This window comes from Protopterus annectens, chromosome 1.part2 (genome assembly GCF_019279795.1).
Source record: "Protopterus annectens isolate FY-2018-M chromosome 1.part2, PAN1.0, whole genome shotgun sequence".
In the NCBI taxonomy this organism is placed as follows: Eukaryota; Metazoa; Chordata; order Ceratodontiformes; family Protopteridae; genus Protopterus; species Protopterus annectens.
The window spans coordinates 403,524,130-403,538,740 of NC_056727.1; the positions used below are offsets into that span (position 1 = coordinate 403,524,130).

The window sequence follows — 14,611 nt, forward strand, 5'->3', positions numbered from 1 at the left end:
CAGCACCTTGTGGGACACCCTGGCTGTAACCAAGAATTTCACCTTCCAATTGTTGTACGATACTTGCCATGTCCTATTTGTAAGCCACACAGCTATCCATCTTATCAAATGTAAATCAGTACCTAGATATTCTAATTTATTGAAAAGTGTTTTGTGTATGACCCTGTCAAATGCTGAAGTTAAACACAATTTTTAATACATAGCCGTTATTAAACTGTTATACAACATCATGTTACAGGTAGTAATAGATCTATTTTCAGCATATGCATGCTGATATATGGTTTCAAGTCCCAACCTTTCCAATTCTGACAATAACCTATCCAATATTACCTTATCCTTTATTTTTCCAGAATGTGAAGGTAGACTTAAGGGTCTATACAACTCTGAGTTTGTCCAACTACCCTTTTAATAAGTGCATGTCCCCAATCTTGAGGAATTTCCCCATATTTATACAACCCAGTAAATAATAAATAATGGTACTATACGTTCCTGCTGAAGTGCTCGCAGGTCATTATTACTAATTCTGTCTACTCCTATTGCTTTGTTTGCATCCAGTTTGCATAGCTCTTTTTCAATATAATCTAACCAGATTCCTGCATCTGACGTTACCTGGATGTCACTAGAACAGATTATAAACCCCTTTGTGGAGTCAAACTGCTTTGCATAAGATTTTGTAAATACATTTATCATCTGTTGTGTCTGAGAATACATTTTAGAATCTACACACAGTTTATCAGTTTGCATGTCTTTACTCCTTCCACATCTTATATGTCTATAAAATGGTTTCCTATTATGCTCAATATCTTTATATAATTTTTCTTCAATTTTTTCTTTATCTTCACTTACACTATGCTTAATTTGTTTGTTGAAATTTTTTATTTCAGTTTTCAAAGTTGTAGTTTGACCTGTTTTCCATCTCTTATATTTTTTTGTCTCTCACCATAATCAGGTTTTGTTCTTATGGAAATATATCCCCCTGACATTTTATGCCTAGATCCTGATATAAACTTTTTTTTTTTTGCACTCAAACAATTTCTCTTTCAAAACTTTCCACATTCCTTCTTTAGTTTTTCCACTGAAAATATCACGCCAATTAGTTTTACATAGTGACTTTTGCTTCCACAGTCTGTTACTAACCTTTTGTGCATTGGTTTAGATTTCACTTTGTCTGAATTATCTAGCAACAAATTAACCTTTATAATACCATGATCACTGCACATCACTGGTGTAAAACTTGATACAAAGTAACAGTAATTTCCTTATGAACACAATTCTAATATGTTCCTTTCCCTGATAGTTTCTGTTTACTATCTGAAGCAATTGTTGTTCCTGAACATTTTGTGAATAATTTTCTTACTGATGTTTTTGAATCAATAGTATTCCAGTCTGTTTCTGGTAAAATTAAGTTCCCAGCCACTAGTATGCTTCCCTTCTTTGTTTCATTCAAGAAATATATGAATTCCTCTCTGTCATTAGCACCTGACGTTGGTGGTCTATACATTCCAACAATTGCTAAATGTTCCAAGCTTGTCTTTATTGTCAAAGTTATGCAATCTATAGTATTGGTGTTATCACTGAACATGCAATAGTCACAGGTCTCATAACTAACTTTAATCCCTGTCATAAGACCTGCACCTGATTTTTTTCTGGAATGTGTGTTACAGTAAAATCATTTACACCCTGATAGAACTGGTTAATTAAATCAAAAGGTGTTTCAACAAAGTATTGGTTTAAGGGTGTGCACACACAACAAAGTATTAGTTTAAGGGTGTGCACACTTATGCAACCAGTGTATTGTACTTTTCATTTTTTTATATTTTTTCCCTCAACAGATTTGTTGCTTTTTCAACTGAATTGTACAGGTTATAGGTCACATTAAAGGTGGGAAAAGTTTTGAAATCATTTATTGTGGTCTCATTTTTTATATCACAAAAAAATGGCTTTTTAACAGGGGTGTGTACACTTTTTATATCCACTGTATAATATGCAGGGGGTGTGGCGGTTTATAGTGGCTTGCTCCCCTACAAAAATGTAGGAAAAAAGTAGATTTTTGTTGCTTTTTGAAGTTTTGAAACTTGATCATATCATCTCAACAATACAAATTTCGAGTTCCTGAAAATCTGAGCTTCTAATGTAGCCCTATATATATATATATATATATATATATATATATATATATATATATATATATATATATATATATATATATATATATATATATATATATATATATATATATATATATATATATATATATATATATATATATATATATATATATATATATATATATACATATATATATATATATATATATATATATATATATATATGTGTGTGTGTGTGTGTGTGTGTATGTGTCTACAGGACTGTATTCAGAGAAGAATGGATTCTGTTCCACTGTTATCTCCTTCCATGAAACAGAAAAGTACTTGAAGGCTGCCACAGCATGATTTCTCTTGATGGGTCTCTCTTTTGTTTGATAAAGTACTCACATTCATAGTCTTGTCAGGAAACTGAAACAATATCTGACTGTTCATATCTAAATCCAGAGGCTGGTGACCTCCTGAGTCAGATCAAGAAAAACAAACACATAATAGTAAAAAATGATCAATTATCAGGCATATTCCTGTAATAATGAACTCCGGACTATGCGTTTTCTAGGTATTTATTCATTTAAGGAGCAGAATTTTATATTCCATGGCCTTCTTATCATTCAGCTATATTTTCATAACAGCTCACAAACTGTTGCAGACATTACTTCTCAAAAAAGTCATGTTATTTTATTGTGTACTAGAAATGTCGATGTATTTTAATAATAATGAATTATAAATAATTGCATACCTTTTGATTTTTTAATTAAAGGAATGAATGCTAATGTTGTTCGGATGCTGCCAAACAGGTTTATCTCAGCCACTCTCTTATAATCATGAACTGTATTCCATTCCACTTCACCCCATTTGGAAATTCCAGCATTGTTAACTAGTCCCCATACGCCTAAAAAAGATTAAAAAATGAGCTTTAGTCACATGCTGCAAACCAGTGAATAATATGTGAAAGTATCTATTCTGAATTTTCTGTAAATATACAGTCAGTGAAAAACACGAAGAAAAGAGACAGATGTGTTAAGGCAGGTACATTTGTTACTAAAATAAATGGTTAAATAAAACAACATCAGATGTGCAAGCATACCAGAAATGCATGAAACGTAACATTAATGCAAATGATTAATGGAAGAAACCATAGACAAACATCTATTTGCCAATGCTGAATGTTGGCTTGAACGTAATATGAGCTACAGAAATATTCTTTAAACATCTGTGATCAGCAAACATTAAACTTGAAGAAGTAAAAAATTAGAAATAAAAAAATGTAGCACTTGACAACATTAGTGTTTAAACAGGAAGACAACAATAGAAAAAATGTCAGTTATCTCAAAACATCTTTAGCATTGGCAAGGTACTACAACAGAAAAACATTACGGGAGGTAGGATGTTGGCATAATGGTTAAGGTGTTTTCCTTCAGAGTTTGATCCTTGCATGGGGTAATTGGCTGGGCTTAAAAAGGCCCTTAAAGGGAGTTTATGTAGTACTGACCTATGTACAAGTTTGGTTTCTTCCTAAGGAAATAGTCTAGTCTGTGAGTCTACACTCTAAAATATAAATGCACAATCATAACTTTGACACTACAAAAGAATCCAAATTTTAACTTTGAGCCTCATGAAGCAATAGCAATAGAAGTGAAGTTGCTTAAATGTGCATTGGAAAGTGATTTTTGTAGCGATAGAATGGCCCCGATTCCAAAAGACTTGTCCCCGGATCCTGTAATCTTCTATGCAGAACTAGTGTAGTCCTGCACGGAAGTGGCCACTTATGAGCAGGACGGCAGCGCACCATGCATATTAATGAAAGCATGCTGCCCGACCTCCTAGGCATACACGGATCGTGTACAAGTTCAGGGGGCATGTCTGAGAGCAGAGCACTCAGAATAAACATGCCCCTGCAAAGTTGAACAGCAGAAAGTGGAAATAAATGAGTGAGGCCACTCATAGCTGTCCACATATCCCCACCAACAGTCCCCCATGTGTACAACAGCAACAAGACATAAAGATGAAAAGGAGAATCCCCCATATTGTTATCTAAAGCTCCGTGTACAGCTAACTGTAGGTTTGCGGGTGTGCCCATTGCTCAGCCACGGTGAAAGCAGCCCCAAAGGCTGAAGAGGATAAGAAGGATGATATATGCAACTGAAGCACGTCAGCAATAGTGTAGTGGGCAGAGCATTCGCCTAATGAGCAGGCATTCCCAGTTTGAGTCCCAGCGCAGCACAGTCTATTTTACATGGCAAAGCATGGTATAATCAATATTTGTAATGCAAAACCCACTAAATAACATAATTTTTATGAACAGGAGTACTGCAAGAAATGCACATGTGAAGAGTCAGTATCATAATGAATAAGCCAGCAGTAAGCAGTCGCGAGCACAGATAAGCAGTAGTAAGCATATGTAAGCACTAGTAAGTGTGTGCAAGTGTGTTTGCATGGGGTTAAGCACTGTCAACACAGATTAAGCAAAGGAGAAGCTAACTGGGTGTAAGGCACTGTGACCAGAAGTCAGCAGTGCTAACCTCTGTGCAAACCTGCTTATAACCACTGAAAAGTGCCTTAAGCACACCATATCCAACGGCCAGTGTACTGCCCAGCAACAAAACAAACAGCTTCTGCAAGGCCGGAACACAGGACCATGCACACCATACACAAAACGATTTACCACTAAGCCATGCCAGATATGCAGAAATCGTATGTTGTCAGAAACATAACCCCAGCCCAGTCATGCAACAGTATACCTACAGATAGATGGGCATGTGTGTGCAAATATATCACTATCTAAACGGATACAACATATCTATAGATGTAGTCACATAGATATACATATATATATAAATATCCAGAGATATATACATATATATATATATATATATATATATATATATATATATATATATATATATATATATATATATAGATATATACACAAATATATGAACAGATACGCATGCAAATGCTGATAACAACACATATATATGTCAACATCTATATCTACACATATACACATCAAGTGACATATATGTACGCAAATATATGTCTCTGTAGGTACATACAGACATAGTTAGAAATATGTAAGCAAATATATATATACCCACAGAGGTATATATGGCCAGACATCTGTAGATACCAATGGTAGATGAACAGAAACATATATGTCCACATGCACCGTCAATGGGCCTGAGAGGCCCCAAACATATACGTTATGTACGAATGTGCATATCCCCCGCCCAGCCAAACACGTCCACTTTGCAATACACTACCAAGCTCATTGTACTGTACATCTGTCATTGAACTAGGGAATTAAATTAGCCCTCTGTTATGTTTCACATGTCGACATCACATACTCCTCTCCCCCACCTACTAGGCGGGCCAAGCAGTACAGGCCCATCCAACCCATGCCATCCCCAACCCATACATGCATAACCCACAGTTCCACTTCCCTGCACCCACAGCACACACACAGCCACCATCTCTACCCTGGTTACCATCCCATAGCTACCACACCACCACACATTGCCCCCCACCCCCCCTCGGGACCCATCCAGTATGACATCCTGACCCAAATATCCTAAGTGTGGCACACGCCGTAGTCAATGCACACAGCCAGGGGTACCTATGTAACCCTGGGTGTAGACAAAGGTTGAATACCCAATGTTTGGGTTGTCCAGCATGGGACGAATATATTCCTGGTACTAACAATAGATTTCACGTGTGACTCTGTGTACAGTAATGGATTTAGTTGTAGGTATTGCAAAGCATACGCGGCACACAGGGTTGGCCGGTATGCACACGAAACACAGTATTCAGCAATACAAGTCAACATTACAGGATATGCAGCTAAATATGTAGAGGTATATCTGTTTGCATATATTCCTATAACTATATAGATATACACCTCTCCCTCTCTGTAGTACAAACGTATACATACATAGATAGACATATATATAAATACCCACATATATATATATACATGTGCAGACACCTATATATCCACATGTCGTTAGATATATATATACATCAATATATATATATATATATATATATATATATATATATATATATATATATATATATACACAGACATATACATACATATATATATATATATATATATGTATATATGTCTGTGTGTGTGTGTGTGTGTGTAGATATACACATATATATAACTATGATATAATGTAGTCCTGGTACTAACAATAGATTGACTCTGTGTACACTAACAGATTTAGTTGTAGGTATCAAACAGCATACGTGGCTCACAAGGTTGGCCGGTATGCACACAAAACACAGTATCCAGCAATATCAGTCAACATTACAGGATATGTAGCTAAATATGTAGAGGTATATGTGTTTGTATATATTCCCATAACTATATAGATATATACCTCCCCCTCTCTGTAGAACAAATGTATACATACATACATAGACATATATATCTATAAATACTCACATATAGATATATAAGTATGCAGACACCCATACATCCACATGTCGTTAGATATATATATATATACATCAATATATATATATATATATATATATATATATATATATATATGTATATACATATATATATATATATATATATATATATATATATATATATATATATATATATACACACACACACACACACACATATATATATATATATATATATATATATATATATATATATATATATATATATATATGCAGACATATACATACATATATATATATATATATATATATATATATATATGTGTGTGTGTGTGTGTGTGTGTGTGTGTGTGTAGATGTACACAGATATATAGATATGATATGATACACACTTAAGCATGACATATGTTCACAAGTCATGCCAATGGAGGTGAGGGGCCCAATCAACAAATGTGTAACACGTAGCATGAACCCCCCCGAACAGCCAGACAGGGGAAACATACAAACAAACACACAAACAATGTAAACAATCCACTGCTCCCCAGACCTTCCCTTCGTCAATGGCCTTGGTGACTGTTTCAAAGAAGTCAACCAGGTTTAAGAGGCAGGATCTGCCCTTAACAAAGCCAAACTGGGTAGGATCCAGTGTCTGTAGGTCCCCAATATCTTTATTTATGAGGTCCATGATGATCCTTTCCATAGCTTTGCAGACCAAGCTAGTCAGGCTTATGGGGCGATAGTTTCCAGGATCCGTTGAGGCACCACCTTTGTGGAGAGGGACCACTGTTGCTGTACGCCACTCTTTGGGTACATATCCTGTAGTAAGGCTAAGATTGAACAGTAGTTTTATGTTTGGGTTTAGCTCTTCTTGGAGTTCATGTAGGACGCAGCCCGGGACACCATCTGGTCCCATTGATGCTGTGTTTTTTGCTTTGGAGAGGGTGGCTCTTACCTGAGCATCTGAGATGTCAGGGGGGCAGCACTCTGTTGGGATAGATATTTGCCCTTTGGTGGGGAGAGGGGAGAAGTTTGCACTGAACCTGTCAGCTAGGATGTTGGCAATGTCTGTGGGCTCGGTGTATTTTTTGTCATTTTGGACTAATTCTGAGCATATTTGGGAATTCCCACCCAGGTTCCTAACATAACTAAAGAAAGCCTTGTGATTATCCTTAGTGTCCTGTGCAATTTTTCTCTCGAAGCTGGCCTTAGACGATTTTATGAGTGCCCGTAGTTTTTTGCTAATACTGATCAGAGATGCCTTCCCTTTTTGGGATTTTGCTCTATCATGTAGTAGCTTCCTCCTTCTATTGTATAGTTTGTTTATGGCTGGGATCCACCAGACAGGACGCCTGCCTTTGGAGGATTGGGTCTTGGTTTTATTTGGGATTGCATGATCCATGCATTCCTGAAGGTGTTCATAGAATGTGTTTATAAAGGATTCTGTGGTCTGGGCCGTATTTTCCACAGGCCCGGGGGCTTTGAAGGATTTTGCCTTGGTTTTGAGGCATGTGAAATTTGCTTTAGAGAAGTTTTTCACTGTGGTTTTCTGGGCAGGGGGTGGGGTCGGGATGTGAATATCCAGTGAGATTAGTTTATGGTCTGATCTTACCAGTGAGGGATACACTTCTGGTCTAGAGCATAGTGTCCCCATGTTGGTGATGATCAGGTCCAGTATGTTTTCCCCTCTTGTGGGAGTGGTAACAAATTGTTCCATAGCATTTGAGTTTATAAATTCTAGGAACCTTTGGGCTAGGGTGTTGGAGCTAGAGTAATGCTCCCAGTCTATGTTTGGGTAGTTGAAGTCGCCCAATATAATGGTGTTTGGAGAGACCTTCATATTTTCCAGTATTCTCAGGAAGGCCGAGTGGGGTTCCTGTGTTTGGGAGGGTGGTCTGTAGCAGGCTATAAACTGGAAGGCAGTTTTACCCACAGTTAGTTGCACATGGATAGTCTCTGATGCTTCGTGCTGTGCCACCAACCTGGAGGTGTGGGTATCTTTGACGAATATTGATACTCCCCCTCCTTTTGTTGTTCGGTCCAAGTTTTGGGGCCGAAAAGCATGGTATGAGGTATAACCTGGTAGTGCTGTTGTGCTCTCGGGAGCCTTGATCCAGGTTTCTGTTACTGCACAGATATCGATGTTCTCCATGCTAAGGAGAGTTTCGAGTGCGTGCATCTTGAGGTTTAGACTTCTGGCGTTGAGTAGCATTACTCTTAGTTTCTTATCCCTTGTGATACCTATGGAGGTGGGTTTGTCTTTTGAGCCTTGCCTAAAAAAGGCACTATGGGAGTAGCAAGAGCCTTTGCCAATATCCGAAAGCCCAGGTGTGACAGGTGCAAGCCGTCCCTAGCGAAGCATCGTGGCTTGTCGAGCATGTCATCCCAGGCTGACAGGCATTGGATCCCCTTTGAATGACACCAACACTTAAGCCAATTGTTGAAATTGATCATCTTGCCTTCATATTGTGGCATCATTCTTGGTGAGGGTAAGATGCTACTCAAGGTCAGGGTCATACCGGCCTGGGCTACATGCTCAGAGAGCTCCTCTATGTCTCTTTTCATGTAGTCCAGGGAGGTACCTCAGGTCATTCACACCAGCATGGACAATGACTGAGTCATATTTGTACTTGCCTTGGAGTGACCTGAGTGCTTGTGTTATGTGGCGGATCCTAGCGCCTGACAGGCAGCTCACCGTGACCTTCTCCTTGTTCAGCCTGGTGAGCGGGACGCCAGTGTGCCTGACGATAGAGTCACCTATTACAAGTGTATCAGGTGTGCTGTTTAGCCTTAAGGGCTGTGACTGTTCGGCACACTGGCTTTGTGAGCTATGTGTTGCATGTGTTTTGTTTTGGGGTAGCAGTTGCTTGGGTGTCTGCTTTGGAGGTCTCTGCTGCTTAGGCAGATTTTTATTTAGAGCCTCCGAGTATGTTTTTGTGTGTTTATGTGTTTGTTGTCGTGATAGGTCTATGTGAGACTGGAATTGTAGTGAGTGTGGTTTCCTTCTCCTCCTGACTGGTTACGCCAGTACTGAGTTGAGAGAGCTTAGCCTCCAGTTTGGCTATATGGTTGCATCTCTCACATGTGTTGGAATTTGTTGGGAGGAGGAGAGGGTTGTCTGTGTACATGAGGCAGTTGTAACATTGCCTCAAGATTCCCAGATTCACCAGCTGGAGCGGAGAGGAGATTGACAACTGTCCTTTGGACATGCTAGAATAGTATTGGGAATTCCTTTATAATTGAAAAAAAGGGCCAATGGGGAACAAGGTACTCAAGGGGAGTTTGTGAGGGTGTAGTGCTTTTAATTTTTTAGAGCTGACTTATATAATTGCTTTAGTGAGCAAGTGCCAGGTAACTTAAATGCAATGTGTTACAGGTAACAAATGCAAAAACGACAAACAGTAACTTTCTTTCAAGTGAAACAAGGAAATATGTACAGTAAGCAATGCAGATATCACTAGGGATCCACAGAAGTGCTAAAAGGCCACGTTTTAGGTGGAATTAGCATTTCAGGGAAATAAACAAACAACAAGCATACAAATAAAGCTAGATTCAGCAGGCCTGGATCTAGTCTATGCTACAGCAAGCAAGGTGTACCAATTTCAGTAAGAAACAGTTAGAATATGCAGGCACTATAAGCCTCTAACCAGAAATTCCCTGCTCAGAAGGGCAGAGTCCAGCCTCTCCTCCCACAATAGTGCAGACCGCAATCCTTCTTAACGTAAAATAACTGGCCTGAAGCCCAAGTGCTTAAACCAGAACTAATACACTTTTAGAATAACAGACACTGAGCTCTCAATCAGCAGTTCCCAACTTAGAAGGATGTAAGCTACCTGTCCTGCCACCACAGTGCAGGCCACAAACCTTCCTAATGTAAAACAACTGGTCTGAAGCCCAAGTGCTTAATCCAAAAGACTTAGAAATGATAGCTACACTTTAGTAAAGTTACTACCAGCAGTAATAAATACAACTGAATACTTTAAAGAATGCCTGGATTAGTGCTCAAGTTATACAAACAAAGCTAGATTCAGCAGGCCTGGATCTAGTCTATGTTACAGCAAACGAGGTGTACCAATTTCAGTAAGAAGCAGTTCAAATATGCAGGCACTATAAGCTTTAACCAGAAATTCCCAGCTCAGAAGGACAGAGTCCAGCCTCCTCCCACAAGAGTGCAGAACACGAACCCTCTTAATGTAAAATAACTGGCCTCAAGCCCAAGTGCTTAAACCAGAATGAATACACTTTTAGAATAACAGACACTGAGCCCTCAATCAGCAGTTCCCAACTTAGAAGGATGTAAGCTACCTGTTCTGCCACTACAGTGCAGACCACAAACCTTCCTAATGTAAACTGGTCTGAAGCCCAGGTGCTTAAACTAAAAGGCTTACAATGAGTTACACCAAGCAGTAATAAATACAATTGAGTACTTTTAAGATGACACAAAAGCAAAATAAAGTAGGAAAAAACACAAATACAGTAAAAGCAGATTTTTTTTTTTTTTTTTTTTGGAAAGAGAGAAAGGAAAGAGAGAAAGGAGTAGCAGAAACTAAGCTGATTGGCCTTCTCAAATGCTCTCCATGTACTGGGTAGAATGAGGTAATGACACTAGACTGGGAGGAGGGTCCCAGATCAAATTTACACTAGGGGCGGGCAACTGCAAAGCCACCAACTATAAAAACACTATACCAACAGGAAGGGAGGGTGGGAAACAAACAGCAGAAATGTTACTCACAGCTGAAAAGCAGCAGTGAGCCTTTAAATGAAAGTTTTAAACAGCTAAAGGAGCCACTAGAAAAAAAGAGTTTAACTGCATCAAGTTATCATAAACAAACAACCCAACAGATGCTTAATAAGAGTGGACAATTTCCAGTTATTACCTCACACACAGTGAAACTAGCTAGAAAAAATACACAGTACACAAAGTGCTATAAACAACAAAGAAATAAAGAACAAAATAAACAAAAAACAGGATACTTAATGTTATATATTGTAGCTCCGAGTTTGCTGAGTGCCCTTCCTTTGATCAGCTCACTGTAAAATGGCTGAATACTCACAACTGAGCTTCTTGGGTAACAGAAAGTTGAAACCTGCGACAGCTTTTAAGAAAGAAATCTCAAAAGAACCACTGAGGTGCTTAGTCTAAGCTGTAGTCCAGGAGACCTCAGTCAGCCAATGACCTCAAACAATTCTCTCTCACTGTAATACCTGATGGCTTTGGCTAAAACAAGATGTCCCTGAATTATGTGCTCAGACACACAGCCTCCACAAACACCAGGCCCAAATACAAGCCTGAATATGGAAATGCTACAAATATCCCCACTACTTAGAACAAACTGCAGAAATGTTACTCACAGCTGAAAAGCAGCAGTGAGTCTTTAAATGAAAGTTTTAAACAGCTAAAGGAGCCACTAGAAAAAAGAGTTTAACTGCAACAAGTTATCATAAACAAACAACCCAACAGATGCTTAATAAGAGTGGACAATTTCCAGTTAATACCTCACACACAGTGAAACTAAGTAGAAAAAATACACAGTACACAAAGTACTATAAACAACAAAGAAATAAAGAACAAAATAAACAAAAACAGGATACTTAATGTTATATATTGTAGCTCCGAGTTTGCTGAGTGTCCTTCCTTTGATCAGCTCACTGTAAAAATGTCAATTCAACGGTATAGGAAATGTATGTAAGTATGTAGATTAATACCAGCAAACATGTGCACATCGCTCAATCACAGTATTCTGAGCAGTCTATGTGTATCAATGAACAGTGCCTGTCCAAACATATTGTGAGAACAGTAGTCTTGCATAATACTGAAGAGAAGAATGAATAATGGTGCATGCCATGGGGGCATGCTTCATGTACAGAATGTCACACCTGGGGCGTTGGTTCCACAGAAGCAAGAGATGAGGCTGGCTTGGTGTGTGAGCAAACCGCTGCTTCCCAAACCCCCGGCAGGATGCTACCAGTGGGAGAAACAGTGTAGACCATTAAAGTTTACCCATGACACAACAACAGGTCCGTCCCTGGTGTGATGAACCAAATCTTGTGGGTCACATAGGTGTTTCCACCAGTATCATAGGAGGATCAAGGGAAGGCTAGAATGTACATGGACTAAACAGATGAAGAGCCTGCTGAAGCTTGGGATGAGACATTATAATGGAGGAGTACCGACACGTGCAGAGAGGGAAATGTGTGAAGGTGTGGTATGGCTGGGCTAGAAACTGGGGAATTGATAGATGCTGCATACGTGGAGCTCAGGGGCCGGGGAAAGGGAGCATGGGTATGACATTAAGGTAGAAATATGCAAATTAAGCAGAACTGCAATAGTGTAGTGGGCAGAGCATCTGAGCAGGCATTCCTGGTTTGGGTCTCACTGTAACACATTCTATTTTACATGGCAAAGCACGTTATGAACAGTATTTTTGTTGCAAGACCCACAAAATAGCAGAAATATATGAACTGGAGTACCGCAAGATATGCACATGTGATGTATCAGTGTCAGATGGAATAAGGCACTAGTAGGCAGGTTTAAGCACAAATAAGCAGTAGTAAGCATATATAAGCACTAGTAAGCGTGTTTAAGTGTGCTTGCACAGGAGTAAGCATTACCTACACAGAATAAGCAAAGTAGAAGCTAATTGGTTAGACATTGTAACCAGAGGTTAGCAGTGCTTAGCTTCGTGCAAACGCATGCACACCCGCGTACAACTGCCTTAATGTGCCATAATCACCCTGTACCCAATGGCCCATGTTCCGGCCAGCAACAAAATAACCAGCTCCAGCAGGGCTCAAACCAAGAACCCTGCATACCATAGACAAAGGGATTTACCTGTAAGCCATGACAGATACAAATGAAATAGATGTTGTCAGAAACATATCATCCAGTCCAGTCATGCAACAGCACAGAGAATGTATACATATAGCTAGATGGATGTGTGTGCGCAAACATATTACTATCTAAATGGATACAACATATCTATAGTTGTAGTCATATATATATATATATATATATATATATATATAAGAAATATCCATATATATATAAATATATATATATATATATATATATATATATATATATATATACATATATACAAATATATGCACAGATATACATGCAAATGCAACAACTACACATATATATGTCAACATCTATATGTCCACATATACACAGCAAGTTACATGTATGTACGCAGATATATGTTTCCGTTGGTATATACGGACATAGTTAGAAATATGTCAGCAAATATATATACCCACAGAGGTATATATGGCCAGACATCTGTAGATAGCTATGGTAGATTAACAGACACATATGTCCACATGCACCGTGAATGGGCTTAAGAGGCCCCAAACAATATACGACACGTACAAACTGGCATATCCCCAGCCCAGCCAAACACATCCACCCTGCAATACAATACCAAGCTCATTGTATTGTATGTGTGTCATTGAAATAGGGATTTAAATAGCCCTCTGTAATGTTTCACATGTTGACATCACATCCCCCTCTCCCCCACCCACTAGGTGGGCCGAGCAGTCCAAGCCCATGCAACCAAGGCCACCCCCGGCCGATACATTCATTACCCACAGTTCCGCTTCCCCCCACCCGCTGCACACACACAGCCACCATCCCTACCCTGGTTACCAGCCCATAGCTACCACACCACCACACATAGCCCCCCCTCCACCCCCCCCCTTGGGACCCATCCCTTATGTTGTCTCGACCCAAGTATCCTAGGTCTGGTACACGCCGTAGTCCATGCACATAACCATGGGTACCTATGTAACTCTGGTTGTAGACAAAAGTTGTATACCCAATGTTCGGGCTGTCCTGCATGGGACGAATGACTACCTGGTACTAACAATAGATTTCATGTGTGAATCTGTATACACTAATGGATTTAGTTGCAGGTGTCGCAAAGCATACATGGTGCACAAGGACAGCCAGTATTTACATGAAACACAGAACCCAGCAACAACAGGCATCATTACAGGATATGTAGCTAAATATGTAGAGGTATGTGTGTATATATATATGTGTATATATATATATATATATATATATATATATATATATA

General features: G+C 38.9%; 1 protein-coding gene across 1 annotated transcript in view; it reads right to left on the bottom strand.

The window, feature by feature from the left end:
* The window catches only part of LOC122792361 (D-beta-hydroxybutyrate dehydrogenase, mitochondrial-like), a 124,663-nt gene that overhangs the window by 56,881 nt on the left and 53,171 nt on the right, over positions 1–14,611 (bottom strand). Inside the window, exon 2 of the mRNA XM_044060151.1 lies at positions 2,845–2,997. Within this exon, the coding sequence (XP_043916086.1) occupies positions 2,845–2,997 (153 nt within the window). The remainder of the gene's footprint in view (positions 1–2,844; positions 2,998–14,611) is intronic.